This window comes from Cebidichthys violaceus, unplaced genomic scaffold (genome assembly GCF_023349555.1).
Source record: "Cebidichthys violaceus isolate CVI_PGR_0920_01 unplaced genomic scaffold, fCebVio1.0.p SCAF_55, whole genome shotgun sequence".
Classification (NCBI taxonomy): domain Eukaryota; kingdom Metazoa; phylum Chordata; class Actinopteri; order Perciformes; family Stichaeidae; genus Cebidichthys; species Cebidichthys violaceus.
Window position 1 is genome coordinate 701076 of NW_027176761.1, and position 17940 is coordinate 719015.

Consider the following 17940-nt stretch of genomic DNA (forward strand, 5'->3'; position numbering starts at 1 on the left):
AAATGAAATAGAAATAAACCAATGAAAAGGTAAATATATATATGTATGTATATATTACTTAAGTCATCCATTACTTACTTATATTATTTTGTTTAAATTGTTGATCGCAATAAGATTCTGTAAATCTTATATATAAAAAGTTAAAAATTAAATTCAGAGTTTGAAATAAAGTTTTCAAAAAATATACTGAAAAAAACTGTTTAGAAAAACAAAGCACTGATGTATTTTAAAATTAGTTTACCTTCTTTAAAGTGAAGAGGGTGTTCAAGAGCTTAAAATAAACTTCTGTTGAAGTAATGATTAAGCAAAAATCAAGACCTGGCCATATAAACTGAAACCTGAAACATCAGATGATATAATTACAACATATCTTTTATGATGGGCTGTCTGCCTTACCACATTTGGTGTGTATACCATATTTAACTTTCACTGTGTCATCAAAATCTGATTCAGTATAAAGGCAACTCAAGGACACGACCATTTGTGCGACTGAAGATCTTAGTTCCTGCCTGTGGTAATATTATAATCTCTTAAGATTGAGACAATTTGAATGTGTTCTTCATTTAAGAAATAAGTTGGAGGAATAGAAATAATTGTTGCATGAATTTTGTTTTTACACCTACTCTAACAACAAAAACTGTTTTGGTAGTAGTTCTCTTGAATACCTAAGTTGAATGCACTTACTGTAAGTCGCTTTGGATAAAAGCGTCTGCTAAATGACTGTAATGTAATGTAATGTAATGTTTTGAACAGGATTGGTGAATACTATTGAGAGAGAGGGGGTCAGGTAAGGATGACTATTAAATGATTAATTTGTCTTTAAGCGTTTAATACATATGCAAAATGTTTCTGATTCAGATTCAGTTTTTCATTCAAACATTTTGACAAAATTCAATATGTTCAATCGATTCTCTGTAACAAAGAAGTCTGAATAAGACTTAAGTTGGAAGAAAAGTTGTAAAGTTAAAGCCCACCTTGTAACCATAAACATACATGGTTTCAACGTGGATTTGTTTATGTATTTAAAGTTCAAGTGATGTAAATTACATGGAATTAAAATATTAGCCTAAGATTGCAGTTCCTTTGTAATTATCTAACAGACATAAGCCGCCACCATGAGTACAGACGCAGAGATGGCCGCGTATGGCAAAGCTGCCATTTTCCTACGTAAGTCAGAGAGGGAGAGAATTGAGGCTCAAAGCGCACCATTTGATGCCAAGAGTGCCTGCTACGTGGCCGATGTCAAGGAGCTGTACTTGAAGGGAACAATCGTCAAGAAAGATGGTGACAAAGTCACCGTCAAACTCCTGCTCACTCAGGAGGTAGGTATCATGAAGTCAGAGCCAACTGGGAATTCAATATGATCAGTTCTCATTGTGACAAATGTCATGTTTCAGGAGAAGGTAGTTAAAGAAGCTGACGTCACTCCAATGAATCCTCCCAAGTATGACAAGATTGAAGACATGGCCATGATGACCCATCTCAATGAAGCTGCTGTGCTGTATAACCTCAAAGAGCGTTATGCAGCATGGATGATCTACGTAAGACAATCTATCTAAGGAGAACGAGAACTATTGAAAATTACTTTATTTTTAGGAAACATAATGTTAACTGTTGAATCTCTATGATAACTTTCAGACCTACTCTGGACTGTTCTGTGCCACCGTGAACCCCTACAAGTGGCTCCCAGTGTACGATGCTGAATGTGTAGCTGCCTATAGAGGCAAGAAGCGCATGGAGGCTCCACCCCATATCTTCTCTGTCTCTGACAACGCTTATCAGTTCATGTCAACTGGTGAGTCATTATCATAACAATATAGAATATATCATTATATGAGGTTTCTGTTGCAGTGAAACATAGTTCATAATTTTGTTTCTTATTTAACAGATAGAGAGAACCAGTCTGTCTTGATCACGTAAGTTTGGATCATTTACAATTGTTGACTTTGTTGAGATAGTCAAATATCTTGATCAAATTCTTATAAGTCTGTGTTTATACCTAGTGGAGAATCTGGTGCTGGAAAGACTGTGAACACCAAGCGTGTCATCCAGTACTTTGCAACAATCTCAGTTGGTGGAGCGAAGAGGGACACATCAAAGGTATTTTCCTGATGATTACAATTAAGGGTTCTTTACCAATGGAACATTTTCCAAAGTAATTTTCTGATATCGCTTCTAATACTGGATTATAGGGGTCACTGGAGGATCAGATTATTGCAGCCAATCCCCTGCTGGAGGCCTACGGTAATGCCAAAACTGTGAGGAATGACAACTCTTCTCGTTTTGTAAGTATGAAACAATTTCCATACATGTGAGAGGCCTTGTTACTGATTGTTCATACAGAGGAACATTAAGAATCCCTTTGTTCCCAACAGGGTAAATTCATCAGAATCCATTTCGGTACAACTGGCAAACTGGCTAGTGCTGATATTGAGACATGTAAGTAATGATACTCCATGTACACACAAATGACTCAAATTGAAAATTGGCCTAGCTGTGACTTATAAACAATATTTGTAGATCTGCTGGAGAAGTCTAGAGTGACATTCCAGCTTCCTGATGAAAGAGGCTACCACATCTTCTACCAGATGATGACCGCCCACAAACCTGAGCTGCTTGGTAAACAGATTGAGATGTTGCAACATTTCACCTACTGTTTTCATATGAAACTAAAGTATTGACATTTTCAACCTTTTTTGATCACCAGATTTGGCACTCATCACAACCAACCCCTACGACTTCCCCATGTGCAGCATGGGTCAGATCACTGTGGCCAGTATTGATGACAAAGTTGAGCTGGAAGCCACTGATGTGAGTGATTTTCACTTCAAACTATTGAAATATATTTTGTGCAATACATCCAAAACTGCTCTTTAAAGTGCATTTTCTTAAGTGATTATGTTTTGTGTGGACACATGTTTTGAATTCAGAATGCTATTGATATCCTGGGCTTCACAAATGAAGAGAAGATGAGCATCTACAAGATGACTGGTGCTGTGCTCCACCATGGTAACATGAAGTTCAAGCAGAAACAGCGTGAGGAGCAGGCTGAGCCTGATGGCACAGAGGGTGAGTAGCTTGGGAAAAACTGTATTAAGATAAAATAGAGTTCTTAATCACACTGGTTTCTGTTCATATCATGATGGAAATTACTGAATTATTTTCAGAGGCTGACAAGGTTGCTTACTTGCTGGGTCTGAACTCCGCTGACATGCTGAAAGCTCTGTGCTATCCCAGAGTGAAGGTCGGAAATGAGTATGTCACCAAGGGTCAGACTGTACCTCAGGTAAACATGAATTATCAATATCAAATATCCTACTATTTGAAAACACATAAGTTATATTAGTTCTACTAAAATAATGTATTACAGGGTTCACTCAATACAATAAAAGCCATGTAAGTGTTCAATGTTACCACTTAAAGTTGTATCTATTGAATGCTGAATCTAGGGGGGGGGGGTCTTGTATCGATGTGAGGGTCCCTACAGAGGATGTCATTTGTGTACAAATTGTAAAGCCCTCTGAGGCAAATTTGTGATTGTAGGCTACAAAAAATTAATTGAATTGAATCTTAGATGAATATATTTCATTTTTGTGTCATTAGAATGACTATAAAAACACCAATAATCTATTATTTTACAAAACGGTTAACTTGTCAAATCACATCGTTATTTTCATTCAGGTGGGTAACTCAGTGCCTGCCCTGGCCAAGTCTATCTATGAGAAAATGTTCTTGTGGATGGTCATCCGTATCAACCAGATGTTGGATACTAAACAGCCAAGGCAGTTCTACATTGGTGTCCTGGATATCGCTGGGTTTGAAATCTTTGACGTAAGCTTATATTCCAATAATTCAGTAGCCAATACTTTTAATGACATAATCATTCTTATTAACAGAAAGAGGTTATGATGATTATATGTGTCCTTGCAGTTCAACACATTGGAGCAGCTGTGCATCAACTTCACCAATGAAAAACTGCAACAGTTCTTCAACCACACCATGTTTGTCCTGGAGCAAGAGGAGTACAAGAAGGAGGGTATTATCTGGGAGTTCATTGACTTTGGTATGGACTTGGCTGCCTGCATCGAGCTGATTGAAAGGGTAATCATTTCATTTTGTGATTCTATATAATTTCAGTCAAGAACACTCTCGTCATAGATTTTAACCATTTATTGCAACAAATGGAAATACAGTTAAACTTGGCAATGATGGCTCCGCTCTTTGAATGCTCCCCGGATTAGCCAGCAGCTACTAAGCCAAAACGGGGAGCAACGAGCAACAACCCCTAAGGGTTTACAGGAATGAGCCAGAAGTACATTTTTTAAATACATTTCAACCATTTGCCATAAAACATGAACTCTGAATAAAAAAGAGTGGAGGCTGGGGTGGAGGAGGCAAAGCTTTGCCAGCAGTACGGTCTGTAAAAGCGTAGGTGTAGAATGAATCAGTGAGGAGGGAGTCATATTTACAAAAACCTCCTTGAAGTGAGAGTGGGTTGTGATTGGTGTGTGGCCGATTGGAAGCTATGATTCAATTGGCTGGTTACAGCTGGGAGCGTATGACTTCCGTGTCCTGCATGAACTAACGCTATCCTTCATTTTCCTTAATTTGACTTAATGCATTACTTAATGACATATTTCTTCCCACATTTTTCAAGCCAATGGGCATATTCTCCATCCTTGAAGAGGAGTGCATGTTCCCCAAGGCAACAGACACATCCTTCAAGAACAAGCTGTATGACCAGCATCTTGGCAAAAACAAAGCATTTGAGAAGCCAAGGCCCACCAAAGGCAAGGCTGAGGCCCACTTCTCCCTGGTGCACTATGCTGGTACCGTGGACTACAATATCAATGGCTGGCTGGACAAGAACAAGGATCCACTGAATGAGTCTGTCGTTCAGCTGTACCAGAAATCCTCTGTGAAACTGCTGCCTATTCTGTATCCACCTGTCGTTGAGGGTATGATAGTAGCTACAGTAAACTAAAACACATTTTAATGTTATAGATACTGTATATTTTGAACTTTAGCATGTGTTCAAGTACATTTAATGTCGTTCTAAAAAAGCATGTCTACTTAAAATGATCAACAGAGGTTGGTGGCAGCAAGAAGGGAGGCAAGAAGAAGGGTGGTTCTATGCAGACTGTGTCTTCACAGTTTAGGGTAAGGTTTGACAATGCCAACGTATCTTATGTATCTTAGCTTATATTCAAAATCACAATTGTAACATGCCATGATAAGTCACCACTTTGGATCTACAGGAGAACTTGGGCAAGCTGATGACTAACTTGAGGAGCACCCATCCTCACTTTGTGCGCTGCCTGATTCCCAATGAGTCAAAGACTCCAGGTACATAGAGAACATAATCTCAAGAGTCTTTGAGGAGTGGTTTGCTTTTTTTGGTATGGTTCACATAATTTTAAAGACTAAATGTCTTTTTTACAGGTTTGATGGAGAACTTCCTGGTCATCCACCAGCTCAGGTGTAACGGTGTGCTGGAGGGTATCAGAATCTGCAGGAAAGGTTTCCCCAGCAGAATTCTCTATGCTGACTTCAAGCAGAGGTATCAATGGATATTTTCAAAGAATGTTAAATGTGGACTATTGAAATAAAAAGGTCACAAAATGACCATTAACTCTCTTCTAAAAGGTACAAGGTGCTGAATGCCAGTGTCATCCCTGATGGCCAGTTCATTGACAACAAGAAGGCTTCAGAGAAGCTGCTTGGGTCAATTGATGTCCCACAAGACGAGTACAAATTTGGACACACTAAGGTAAGCACTTTCCTTTCCTTATTTAACCGAAGAATAATTACCAAGGAGGTTAAGTTCTTTAGTCCAGTATGTAGTATGATTGTTGTTTGCATCTTTTTGACTGTCTGTCTACGGCTAATCTCGCATTCAGCTGGACGCATCAGCCTAATGGGTTTTAATGCTAATTTACTGTATGCTCAAGGACCTGTCATGGTTTCAGTGGTTACTCCTCACTACTGTTAACCTGCCGGTAGTGGCCACAAGTGATCAACAATTGCTTCAGTTTGGACTCTTCAATCAAACATTACAGCAACGATCATATACAAACAGGGCTAGAGACTAAAGGCGTCCTGTTGTCCTGGGAACAATAATGTGTTCACTGCAGTAAACCGCAGTCATCTTCGCAAATGAAAAACTCAATTGAGCGTGGACTCAGGCAGAGCGTGTCTTCTCATGTTAGCAGGGGGATATTTCGTTAGTTGTTAGCTGTTAGATGATGACAGCAGCTAACACATTTTAGCCGCGATTCTGGGACAGCTGCATCGATAAAAATGACAGCATATGAACGTGTGAGTGAAAAATGCTTCCGACACAGGTTGGGTCTAGAAAGGAAGCAATTGTTGTATTTATTCAATCAACCATTACAGAAGTGGTCGTTGCAGACAGACCATGCTGAGTTTTAGATGATGTGAAATATTTACTTCCTCAGTTCATCCTACCTTTAATTTATTTTTTGTTTGTTCAGGTGTTCTTCAAGGCCGGTCTGCTGGGTCTGCTTGAGGAGATGAGAGATGAAAAACTGTCATCACTGGTCACCATGACTCAAGCTTTGTGCCGTGGTTACGTCATGAGAAAGGAGTTTGTGAAGATGACTGAGAGGAGGCATGTTGAAAATAACTCATTCTGAATGATGGTATGAAAAATCACAAACAACATTGTCCATAACAGCTACTTCTTGTCTGCAGGGAAGCCATCTATTCCATCCAGTACAATATCCGCTCATTCATGAATGTGAAGCACTGGCCATGGATGAAGGTGTACTACAAGATCAAGCCCATGCTGAAGAGTGCTGAAACTGAGAAGGAACTGGCAAACATGAAGGAGAACTATGATAAGATGAAAACTGACTTGGCTACTGCCCTGGCCAAGAAAAAGGAGCTGGAGGAGAAGATGGTTTCCATTCTGCAGGAGAAAAATGATCTGCAGCTGCAAATAGCATCTGTGAGTACACATCAACAGATAGTTGTGCTTTTTCATGTTGTTCATTGTTGGTGTGCTGACATCTATTTGCATTAAATGGATTAGGAAGGAGAGAATCTGTCAGATGCTGAGGAGAGATGTGAGGGTCTTATCAAGAGCAAGATTCAGATGGAGGCCAAACTCAAAGAGATAGGTGAGAGACTGGAGGATGAAGAGGAAATCAATGCTGAGCTCACTGCCAAAAAGAGAAAACTGGAGGATGAATGCTCTGAGCTCAAGAAGGATATTGATGACCTGGAGCTTACCTTGGCCAAAGTGGAGAAGGAGAAACATGCCACTGAGAACAAGGTTTGTAAATAATAATCTGACCATCAAATCAAATAAAATGATAATGATTAGTGCTTATTGAGGAGATCTTTCTTGCACACTTAGGTCAAGAACCTGACCGAGGAGATGGCCTCTCAGGATGAGAGCATTGCTAAGTTGACCAAGGAAAAGAAAGCCCTTCAGGAGTCTCATCAGCAGACTCTTGATGACCTGCAGGCTGAGGAAGACAAAGTCAACACTCTGACCAAGGCCAAGACCAAGCTTGAGCAGCAAGTGGATGATGTAAGTTTACAAATACTCTTGGATTGAAGAAGCAAGATTGTTCTTAAAAATGATGATTAAAAATGTGAACAAATATTATTTGTTCAGCTTGAGGGTTCTCTGGAGCAAGAGAAGAAGCTGCGTATGGACCTTGAGAGAGCCAAGAGGAAGCTCGAGGGTGATCTGAAACTGGCCCAGGAATCCATTATGGATCTTGAGAATGACAAGCAGCAGTCTGATGAGAAAATTAAAAAGTACAAGTTTTTTGAATTTGCATAACAACCATGCTTTTGAAAATGAATGTCAACTGCATGAACTATATGTATTTTATCGATAATTCTCATAGGAAGGACTTTGAAACCAGTCAGCTCCTTAGCAAGATTGAAGATGAGCAGTCAATGGGTGCTCAGCTTCAGAAGAAGATCAAGGAGCTACAGGTGACATATTTTGCATTACTGCACCCATTTCCTAATGTGTGCATAAAAAGTGAAAGTTCACTGAAAGAAATTACACCTACATTCAACAGGCCCGCATTGAGGAACTGGAGGAAGAGATTGAGGCTGAGCGTGCTGCTCGTGCCAAGGTGGAGAAGCAGAGAGCTGACCTCTCCAGGGAACTTGAGGAGATCAGTGAGAGGCTGGAGGAGGCTGGTGGTGCCACCTCTGCTCAGATTGAGATGAACAAGAAGCGTGAGGCTGAGTTCCAGAAGCTCCGCCGAGACCTTGAGGAGTCCACTCTGCAGCATGAATCCACTGCTGCTGCTCTTCGCAAGAAGCAGGCTGACAGCGTTGCTGAGCTGGGAGAGCAGATTGACAACCTCCAGCGTGTTAAGCAGAAGCTTGAGAAGGAAAAGAGTGAATACAAGATGGAGATCGATGACCTCTCCAGCAACATGGAGAATGTTGCTAAAGCAAAGGTACACAATGCATTACATGCTATTTTACTACCCAAATTAATGTCGATAATATAGCATGTAATATGATGAATGAAATCTGATCAATGATCTCATCTCTCTTTTACTCATTAGGGAAATCTTGAAAAGATGTGCCGTACTCTTGAGGACCAATATAGTGAACTGAAGACCAAGAATGATGAAAATGTTCGTCAGATCAATGACACAAGCGCACAGAAAGCACGTCTCCTGACAGAAAATGGTATCTACAAGTTATCATTGAATGATCTGTTGTGCATGTTATTGAGAAACATAAGATGAACTGATGTATCATGACATCTTTCACACAAGGTGAGTTCAGCCGTCAAATTGAAGAGAAAGAAGCCCTTGTCTCCCAGCTGACCAGAGGTAAACAGGCCTTCACACAGCAGATTGAGGAGCTGAAGAGACAGATTGAAGAGGAGGTTAAGGTAAGAAACCATCAAACAAGTGTACATTGGTATTATTCGATTTGGAATTTAGTAAATTGGTAAATTCATGAATCATTTTTACAAACAGGCCAAGAATGCTCTTGCCCATGGACTGCAATCAGCTCGCCATGACTGTGATCTGCTGAGGGAGCAGTTTGAGGAGGAGCAGGAGGCCAAGGCTGAGCTGCAGCGTGGAATGTCCAAGGCCAACAGTGAGGTGGCTCAGTGGAGATCCAAGTATGAGACTGACGCTATTCAGCGCACTGAGGAGCTTGAAGAATCCAAGTGAGTAACATTCAAACAATTAAATGGTCAAATGCAGCTTCGCATTCATATGTTCATCTAGATAATGGCCCGAATGTAAGAACTTGCTTCATAACTTGACCCCCGCACCTTATCTAACACCTGTTCTTTGAAAAATGCTCACCAAAAAGCAACACTCTCTGTATGAGCATAACACCAGCGTTACAGCAATAGGCTCCATTGAAAAAGAAGATCCGCCTTTGTGAAGACATGAACATCTAATCCTCGAATATAATACGAGCTCCAACTTTGTAAATTCAATTTCCCGAAAAAATAGTTGTCTCATGATTGGGGCGATACAGTATTTGTTAATGTAAAATTATTCAGCTAACAACTCACGGTGCACATTCTTTATACAAAGGCCCCAAGTCCATTTTACATTTTTCAAACAGGAAAAAGCTGGCCCAGCGCCTTCAGGAGGCTGAAGAGCAGATTGAGGCAGTGAATTCCAAGTGTGCTTCTCTTGAGAAAACCAAACAGAGGCTCCAGAGTGAGGTGGAGGACCTCATGATTGATGTGGAGAGAGCCAACAGTCTGGCAGCCAACCTTGACAAAAAGCAGAGGAACTTTGACAAGGTAGCATTGTTTACTTTGTGTGGCAAAGCCATACAAACAATGACATAGATACATATATATATACATTTGTCTCTATAGTGCTACATAACCAACTGAAGTGTAGTAATTGTGCTATTCAGGTGTTGGCAGAGTGGAAACAGAAGTATGAGGAGGGTCAGGCAGAGCTTGAGGGAGCACAGAAGGAGGCTCGTTCTCTCAGCACTGAGCTGTTCAAGATGAAGAACTCTTATGAGGAAGCTCTGGATCACCTGGAAACCATGAAGCGTGAAAACAAGAACCTGCAACGTGAGTTCTAAATCATTTAAAAGTTACATTGTATTCAACACATGTGCATGTGTTAGAATACAGTATTTATATTTTACACTTCAAGGTTTAACAATATTAAACAAATGTATCTATCTGCAGAGGAGATCTCAGATCTGACTGAACAGATTGGTGAGACTGGCAAGAGCATCCATGAGCTGGAGAAGTCCAAGAAGCAGGTGGAGACAGAGAAGTCTGAGATCCAGACAGCTCTCGAAGAGGCTGAGGTACAGATTTTTTTACCTGGAGAGATCTTCTGAAAAAAATTGCAAATAGTAAAAAATAGTATTAATGGATTGAAGGCAGAGATGAATATTTCATTCTTTGATATCGTCAGGGAACTCTGGAACACGAAGAGTCTAAGATCCTGCGTGTCCAGCTGGAGCTCAACCAGATTAAGGGTGAGGTGGACAGGAAGCTGGCAGAGAAAGATGAGGAGATGGAGCAGATCAAGAGGAACAGCCAGAGAGTGATTGACTCAATGCAGAGCACTCTGGACTCTGAGATCAGGAGCAGGAACGATGCCCTGAGGATCAAAAAGAAGATGGAGGGGGACCTGAATGAGATGGAGGTTCAGTTGAGCCACGCCAATCGCCAGGCTGCTGAGTCCCAGAAGCAGCTGAGGAATGTGCAGGCACAGCTTAAGGTATTGTAAGACACAGAGTTGTTCCATAGTCTACGGTCAGTACAGGGACATTTTGGCATTCATGGGAATATTTTCCTGATATTTTTTTCACTAGGATGCACATCTGCACCTTGATGATGCTGTTAGAGCCCAGGAAGACTACAAAGAACAAGCTGCCATGGTGGAACGCAGGAATGGTCTAATGACTGCTGAAATTGAGGAACTTAGAGCTGCTCTGGAGCAGACAGAGAGAAGCCGCAAAATCGCAGAGCAGGAGCTGGTGGACGCCAGTGAGCGTGTTGGACTTCTGCACTCTCAGGTGAACAAACTCCTTTCATTTCTTCAATAAATCAAATGTCTCATGAGATTTACAATAACCTAAAATCAGGCACTTAAGTGAGAAAATAATTGTATCTTTTAGAACACAAGCCTCATGAACACCAAGAAGAAGCTTGAGTCTGACCTGGTGCAGGTCCAGGGTGAAGTGGATGACACTGTTCAGGAAGCAAGGAATGCAGAGGAGAAGGCCAAGAAGGCCATCACTGATGTAGGCTTAAACTTAATTTGTTCTTACTTTTTACTCCAATGTGTTTTATAAATATATTACTAAATAACATGTTATGCTGTCTCCTCTAGGCTGCTATGATGGCTGAAGAGCTGAAGAAGGAGCAGGATACTAGTGCTCACCTGGAGAGGATGAAGAAGAACCTGGAGGTCGCTGTCAAAGACCTGCAACACCGCCTGGATGAGGCTGAGAACCTGGCCATGAAGGGTGGCAAGAAGCAGCTCCAGAAACTTGAGTCTAGGGTAAGAACATCATGTTAAGATGTACAAAGCTGAAGCAAGACATTGAAACAATATGGAAACTTACTTATTTTCTTATTGTGTTTTGAAGGTGCGTGAGCTGGAGTCAGAGATTGAGGCTGAGCAGAGACGTGGAGCAGATGCTGTTAAGGGTGTCCGCAAATATGAGAGGAGAGTAAAGGAGCTCACCTATCAGGTACAGTCACTTTGACAGTTAAAATGTACAGGACAAAATTATCCAATATACTTACCATTAAAAACATTTTAACTTACACATCTACATTGTTTATTACAGACTGAAGAGGACAAGAAAAATGGCTCCAGGCTGCAGGATCTGGTTGACAAGTTGCAACTCAAGGTGAAGTCCTACAAGAGGCAGGCTGAGGAAGCGGTAAGGATAACATATTACTTTGCAATACTGACAATTTCTGAAAGAAAAAATAAAGTACATAAAAGTAAAAGTACAGGAAAAGCATTCATTTTCATATTCATTATCAGTCTTTCCTATAATATCATCTACCAAATGTAAGTCATCTGATACTAAAATAAGTGCTGGAGAGGTTGGAGAATCAATTTTGTGTGGTCGCATTATTTGTTACTTGTTACAATTACATATAATTTAGAATAACTCAAACTGATACTCAAAAGCAATATTAAGCAAAACTGACATTGTATTAAGCAAATACATATTATACACTGTAACATTATATTTAATTATGTTGAAGAGAATGATCGGAAAAAAACAATCGGCTATCAAGCACCGTAGCTAGATGATTATGAACCAATTTTTTTATTTTGGCAATGTAAACAGTTATGTCATATGCATATTGTACACAATCATGAAAAATGTTTCCGTTGTACATTAAAATTTAAAAAGTGTTCCATAACTTTAAACTATGTCTGTGATATTCCAGGAGGAGCAGGCCAATACTCATCTGTCCAAGTGCAGGAAGGTCCAGCATGAGCTGGAGGAGGCTGAGGAGCGTGCTGACATTGCAGAGTCCCAGGTCAACAAGCTGAGAGCAAAGAGCCGTGACTCTGGCAAGGTAACTAACATTCAGCTTGATGAAAATTAAATCAAATTAAATTCTATATTTTAATATAAATCACGTAACACTTAAGTCATGACTGAAAAAAAGTTACGATATAGCCTTAAACTTCAGAAAATTAACAACAGACAAAACCATTACAGAGTATGATGTGTATGTAAGCGCATATGCACTTTATATAATAATTGTTTTCTGTTTTCACAGGGAAAAGAGGCAGCTGAGTAAAGCGCTTCGGCTGAAGGTCTTTTTCTAATCATAAAATATGATGTGAAATACACCACAATAAAATAGTTTTTGATCTTGACTTGTGTCTGTGTTGTTTTGATCTAATTGTATCCTCCACGTCACTGTAATCCCAACATGAACATTTTGTATGAGCATGAATGAATAGTAGCTGAAGTAGCTTAATTCAATATACATTTTTCCTTAGAAATCATCTTTGGAGGGCAATACTTTTGAATGAGACAGTTCAATAACCTTTGGCATCCCAAAAACACCCTCACTTTCGGCCCTGATCAAAACGCATCTAGCCACAAAATGTAAAGTGTAAGAGAGGAGTTTAATGACTGTCATAGGAATGTTTAACAGAGAGCGCATTCCAACTTTTCAGATAATAATCAACCTCCACACTCAGTGTTCTTCTGTTTGATAAGAAAAATGAGTATCCTAATAAGTGGACAAACTGATAGTGCTTCAAGAATCGTTGTTTTTAATTGATTTATCTCTTTTTCTGCATTGATAGTGTCTTTACATTTTAGATTCTGTATGTGCTTGTTTCGTGCTATGGTGCCTCATACTAAAATGAAACTGAAAAACTCAAAATTAAATAAAAATAAATCAATAAAAAAGTAAATATATACATGTATGTATATATTACTTAAGTCATCCATGACTTACTTATATTATTTAGTTTGAATTGTTGATCGCAATAAAATTCTGTAAATTGAAAATATATATATAAAGTTAAAAGTTAAATTGACAAGCAGCATTGATCAGGCCCTCGCAAGTTCACGCACGTCGAGGGTACTGGCAGGACTGGCAGGTTGACGCGGCCATGCATTTTTGTGACCATCATACACTGCGTGCACAAGTTAGATGATATTTCCTGCGTCGACCAGCAGCGTAGCAAGATCATGTTGCCAGGTCTTAAGCCACAAATGTTTTGAGTGTAACTCCGATACAATCAAAAATGTAAGCCTGTAAGATCATTAAGAAAATGAATGTGCGTGAATGCGCTTCAGTGTTTGTAACATAACAGACTGTCAGTTTACTGGGATGGGGTTCAACTCCCTGCAGTGTCCTGCTGATTGTATTTGGACTTACATGAAAGTTAACAGAACAGTAATGTCATTTGCTTTTATTTGAACACTTTAATTTGACACTGTTTTCATTTTAAACTCTTCTGTAACTTTAGATTGTAATGTGAAGCATTCATTGTAACATTTAACCTGATTCTCATGTAGAAGCTCTGGACATATAATTTATACTAATGCCCACTGACATGGTTTGAGAACCACTGTTATCTAACTTTTGCTCTCCAAGCATCTTAGTTTGCACAAATTTAGATCAGAGAAGTCTTTTTTTCATTTTGTGCCCACAAACCCTTTTAATAAGTTCAGTGTTTGGGTTGCTGTAATTATAGAATCCTGCTTACGTCCGTGGTTGCCAGTAGGTGACGCTTTGACTATGAGTTAATATTGGCATGCATAAGTCCTAAAATCACGACAGCAATCAAGCATGTCAAGTTTGGGAAAAGTTTTGACAAAGTACAGTTGAGTTACAACAGCTTGATGGATGATGGCGAACCATGTACAATTCCCGATACACCAAGTCCATGTTGTTCGATGAAACCTCAAGCTTTTATTAACTTTTAATCACTATGGTCTTTAGATTGTTCTGACCAAATTCTAAGCTGATCTGATTATTTCCCTAGGAGGAGTTGGTAGTACAGCACCTGGAAATGGAAAAAAAAACAGGAGAAATTCATACAAAATTCAAAATCGCTGACTTCCGGTTGGGTTGAGAGCATGGACCCTTGGACTTTTTTTTAAGTCTACATGTGATACATCTGCTTACCAAATTTTATACATCTAGGTCAAACGTACTGCAAGGGCTGCATCATTGAAATATTGTAGGGGGCGCTATCGAGCCTATTTGCCACTCTGAAGCATTAAAATCACATTAGATAACTACATTCAGAATTTTAAATGTGTGTGACAAGTTTCATTATGTTTTGAGTATTTGTAGCCCCTCAAAAACACCTTTGTTTTTTATGGCGAGGAATGTGTCGCCACGGCAACCGCATTTCACGAAACAACAAGCTTTGAGTAACTTTTAATCACAAAGGTCTTTAGATTCTTCAGACCAAATTCTAAGTTGATCTGATTAATTCCCTAGGAGGAGTTCGTTAAAGTAGAGCGCCTGGAAATTGCAAAAACGACACTAGAAATTCATACAAAATTCAAAATGGCTGACTTCCATTTAGGTTTAGGGCATGGCCCCAAGATACTTTTATTTAAGTCCACATGTGACACATGTGCCTACTAAATTTTGTTAATCTATGTGAAACATACTGCGAGGGCTGCTTTGTTGAAATTTTGTAGGGGGCGCTATTGAGCCGATTTGCCAATCTGAAGGAATAAAATCATATTATATAACTACATTTCTGGCTTTAAATCTGTGTGCCAAGTTTGCTTACGTTTCAAGCATTTTTAGCCTCTCAAAATGACCTTCGTTTTTCACGGCGAAGACTGCATCGCCACGGCAACAGTGTTCAACAAAACATCAAAAGCTTAGAGAACTGGCATTATGACCTTCTTACATTTGTGTGGAACTAATTTGATGTTGATCTGATTTTCCAACTAAGAGAAACAAGCCAAAGTATAAAGACTTTAACTTACTGTTGCCAGTAGGTGGCGCTATGACTATGATTCAAAATTGGCCTGCAGATGTCTTCAGGCCTGGAGACTAATCAAACATGTGAAATCTGGTAAAGATCTGATGATGTGGAGTCGAGTTACATCAGTTTATTCGTTCATGGCGAAGGATCAAAATTTGCCGAGCCGCCACGTCGCCGCCCTTCAACAACTTCTTAAAATCTTCACAATGAAGCATTATCAACGTCTTAAGGCTTTTTTGACAAAACTATAGAGGGATCGGAATAATCTGTGAGGAGCAGGATGTCAAAGTACAAAACTTACAATTTCCAGTTGCCACTAGGAGGCGCTATTACTATGATTCTAAATTGTCATATAGACGTGTTCAGGGTCAGGATGTTATGACATATGAGAAATTTGGAGCAGATTAGACAATGTATGGCCGAGTTACAACAACTTCCTTTTTCATGGCGAATGGTGCGTTTTTTTGCCGTCACGCCACGGATACATAGTTTGATAACTTTTTGATCTTTGAGTAACTTTTCACTGCCAAGGTCTCAAGAGCATACTGACCAAATCTGAAGGCAATCGGGTTAAATCTCTTGGAGGACTTCGTTAAAATACGGCGCCTTGAAACGGTCCAAAAACGTCATAAAATTCAAAATGGCCGACTTCCTGTTTGGTTTAGGATATACCTCCTTTTGACTTTTTTGTACGTCCCATCACGTTCCACATACCTACCAAATTTCATACAGCTCGGTGAAACCCAAAGTTGGGGCTACTCTATAGGGGGCGCTATCGAGCCAATATGTCATGCCGTAGCTGGACACCCCAATAATACTGGAATTTTCACCACGACTGAATTTTGTGCCAAATTTAAAAAAATTCCCAGTATCCCAAGCACCTCCTTTTTGCGATGAAACTGGTACAGTAATAATAATAATTAAAGCTGCAAGCAGCATTGATCGGGCCCTCGCAACGTCACACACGTCGAGGGTTCTGGCAGGACTCTGGTTGATGCGGCAATAAATTTCTGTGACCATCATACACTGCATGCACAAGTTAGATGATATTTCCTGCGTCGACCAGCAGCATAGCAAGACCATGTTGCCAGGTCTTAAGCCTCAAATGTTTTGAGTGTACCTCCGATACAATCATAAATGTAAGCCTGTTAAGATCATTAAGAAAATGAACGTGTGAATGTGCTTCAGTATTTGTAACATAACAGACTGTCAGGTTACTGGGATGGAGTTCAACTCCCTGCAGTGTCCTACTGATTGTATTTGGACTTACATGAAAGTTAACAGAACAGCAGTGTCATTTGTTTTTACTTGAACACTTTAATTTGACACTGTTTTCATTTTAAGCTCTTCTGTAACTTTAGATTGTAGTGTGAAGCATTCATTGTAACATTTAACCTGATTCTCATGTAGAAGCTCTAGACAGATCATTTATACTAATGCCCACTGACATGGTTTGAAAAACACTGTTGATTAACTTTTGTTCTCCAAGCATCTTAGTTTGCACATATTTAGATCAGAGAAGTCTTTTTCTCATGGTGTGCCCACAAACCCTGTTTGGGCCGCTGTTATTATAGAATTCTGTTTACGTCCGTGGTTGCCAGTAGGTGGCGCTATGACTATGAGTTAATATTGGCATGCAGAAGTCCTAAAATCACGACAGCAATCAAGCATGTCAAGTTTGGGGCAGTTTTGACAAAGTAAGGTTGAGTTACAAAAGCTTGATGGATGATGGCGAATCATGTAAAATTGACGCTATACCAAGTCCATGTTATCCGATGAAACATCAAGCTTTTAGTAACTTTTAATCGTTAAGGTCTTTAGGTTGTTCTGACCAAATTCTAAGATGATCGGATTATTTCCCTAGGAGAAGTTTGTAGTGCAGCACCTGGAAAAGGAAATAAAACCACAAGAAATTCATACAAAATTCAAATTGGCTGACTTCCGGTTGGGATTAGAGCATGGACCCCTAAGACTTTTTTTTAAGTCTACATGTGATACACCTGCTTACTTAATTTCATACATCTCGGTGAAACGTACAGCGAGGGCTGCATCGTCGAAATATTGTAGGGGGCGCTATCGAGCCGAGTTGCAACTCTGAAGCATTAAAATCACATCAGATAACTACATTCAGGATTTTAAATATGTGTGACAAGTTTGATTTTGTTTTGAGTATTTTTAGCCCCTCAAAAACACCTTTGTTTTTCATGGCGAGGAATGCATCGCCACGGCAACGGCATTTCACGAAACAACAAGCTTTGAGTAACTTTTAATCACAAAGGTCTTTAGATTGTTCTGACCAAATTCTAAGTTGATCTGATTAATTCCCTGGGAGGAGTTTGTTAAAGTAGAGCGCCTGGAAATTGCAAAAACGACACTAGAAATTCAGACTAAATTCAAAATGGCTGACTTCCGGTTGGGTTTAGGGCATGGCCCCAAGAGACTTTTATTTGAGTCCACATGTGATACATGTGCCTACCAAATT

The 17940-nt window shown here is 39.7% G+C and overlaps 1 protein-coding gene across 1 annotated transcript; it reads left to right on the top strand.

Moving 5' to 3' along the window:
- Positions 1–490: 490 nt before the first annotated feature.
- LOC137888524 (myosin heavy chain, fast skeletal muscle-like) lies at positions 491–12863 on the top strand. The gene is made up of 41 exons (XM_068731929.1): positions 491–514; positions 754–787; positions 1101–1322; positions 1398–1541; positions 1639–1795; positions 1889–1916; positions 2004–2100; positions 2193–2285; positions 2376–2439; positions 2521–2619; positions 2708–2811; positions 2931–3069; positions 3168–3286; positions 3682–3831; positions 3931–4101; positions 4658–4958; positions 5090–5160; positions 5259–5346; positions 5443–5560; positions 5647–5770; positions 6495–6631; positions 6715–6970; positions 7055–7297; positions 7382–7558; positions 7646–7791; positions 7884–7974; positions 8064–8453; positions 8565–8691; positions 8781–8899; positions 8988–9184; positions 9595–9778; positions 9898–10063; positions 10184–10308; positions 10419–10727; positions 10822–11025; positions 11128–11253; positions 11343–11513; positions 11602–11706; positions 11806–11901; positions 12425–12556; positions 12764–12863. The coding sequence occupies exons 3-41, from the start codon at positions 1116–1118 to the stop codon at positions 12782–12784; spliced, it is 5796 nt and encodes a 1931-aa protein (XP_068588030.1). The 5' UTR covers positions 491–514; positions 754–787; positions 1101–1115; the 3' UTR covers positions 12785–12863.
- Positions 12864–17940: the final 5077 nt, after the last annotated feature.

What these genes read in the sequence shown, in the direction of transcription:
- LOC137888524 (XM_068731929.1), top strand. Translation starts at nt 1,116, where the DNA reads ATGAGTACAGACGCAGAGATGGCCGCGTATGGCAAAGCTGCCATTTTC. An exon ending in CGAAGAGGGACACATCAAAG is followed by an intron (nt 2,101 to 2,192) that starts GTATTTTCCTGA and finishes ACTGGATTATAG; the next exon opens with GGGTCACTGGAGGATCAGAT. An exon ending in AGATTGAAGAGGAGGTTAAG is followed by an intron (nt 8,900 to 8,987) that starts GTAAGAAACCAT and finishes TTTTACAAACAG; the next exon opens with GCCAAGAATGCTCTTGCCCA.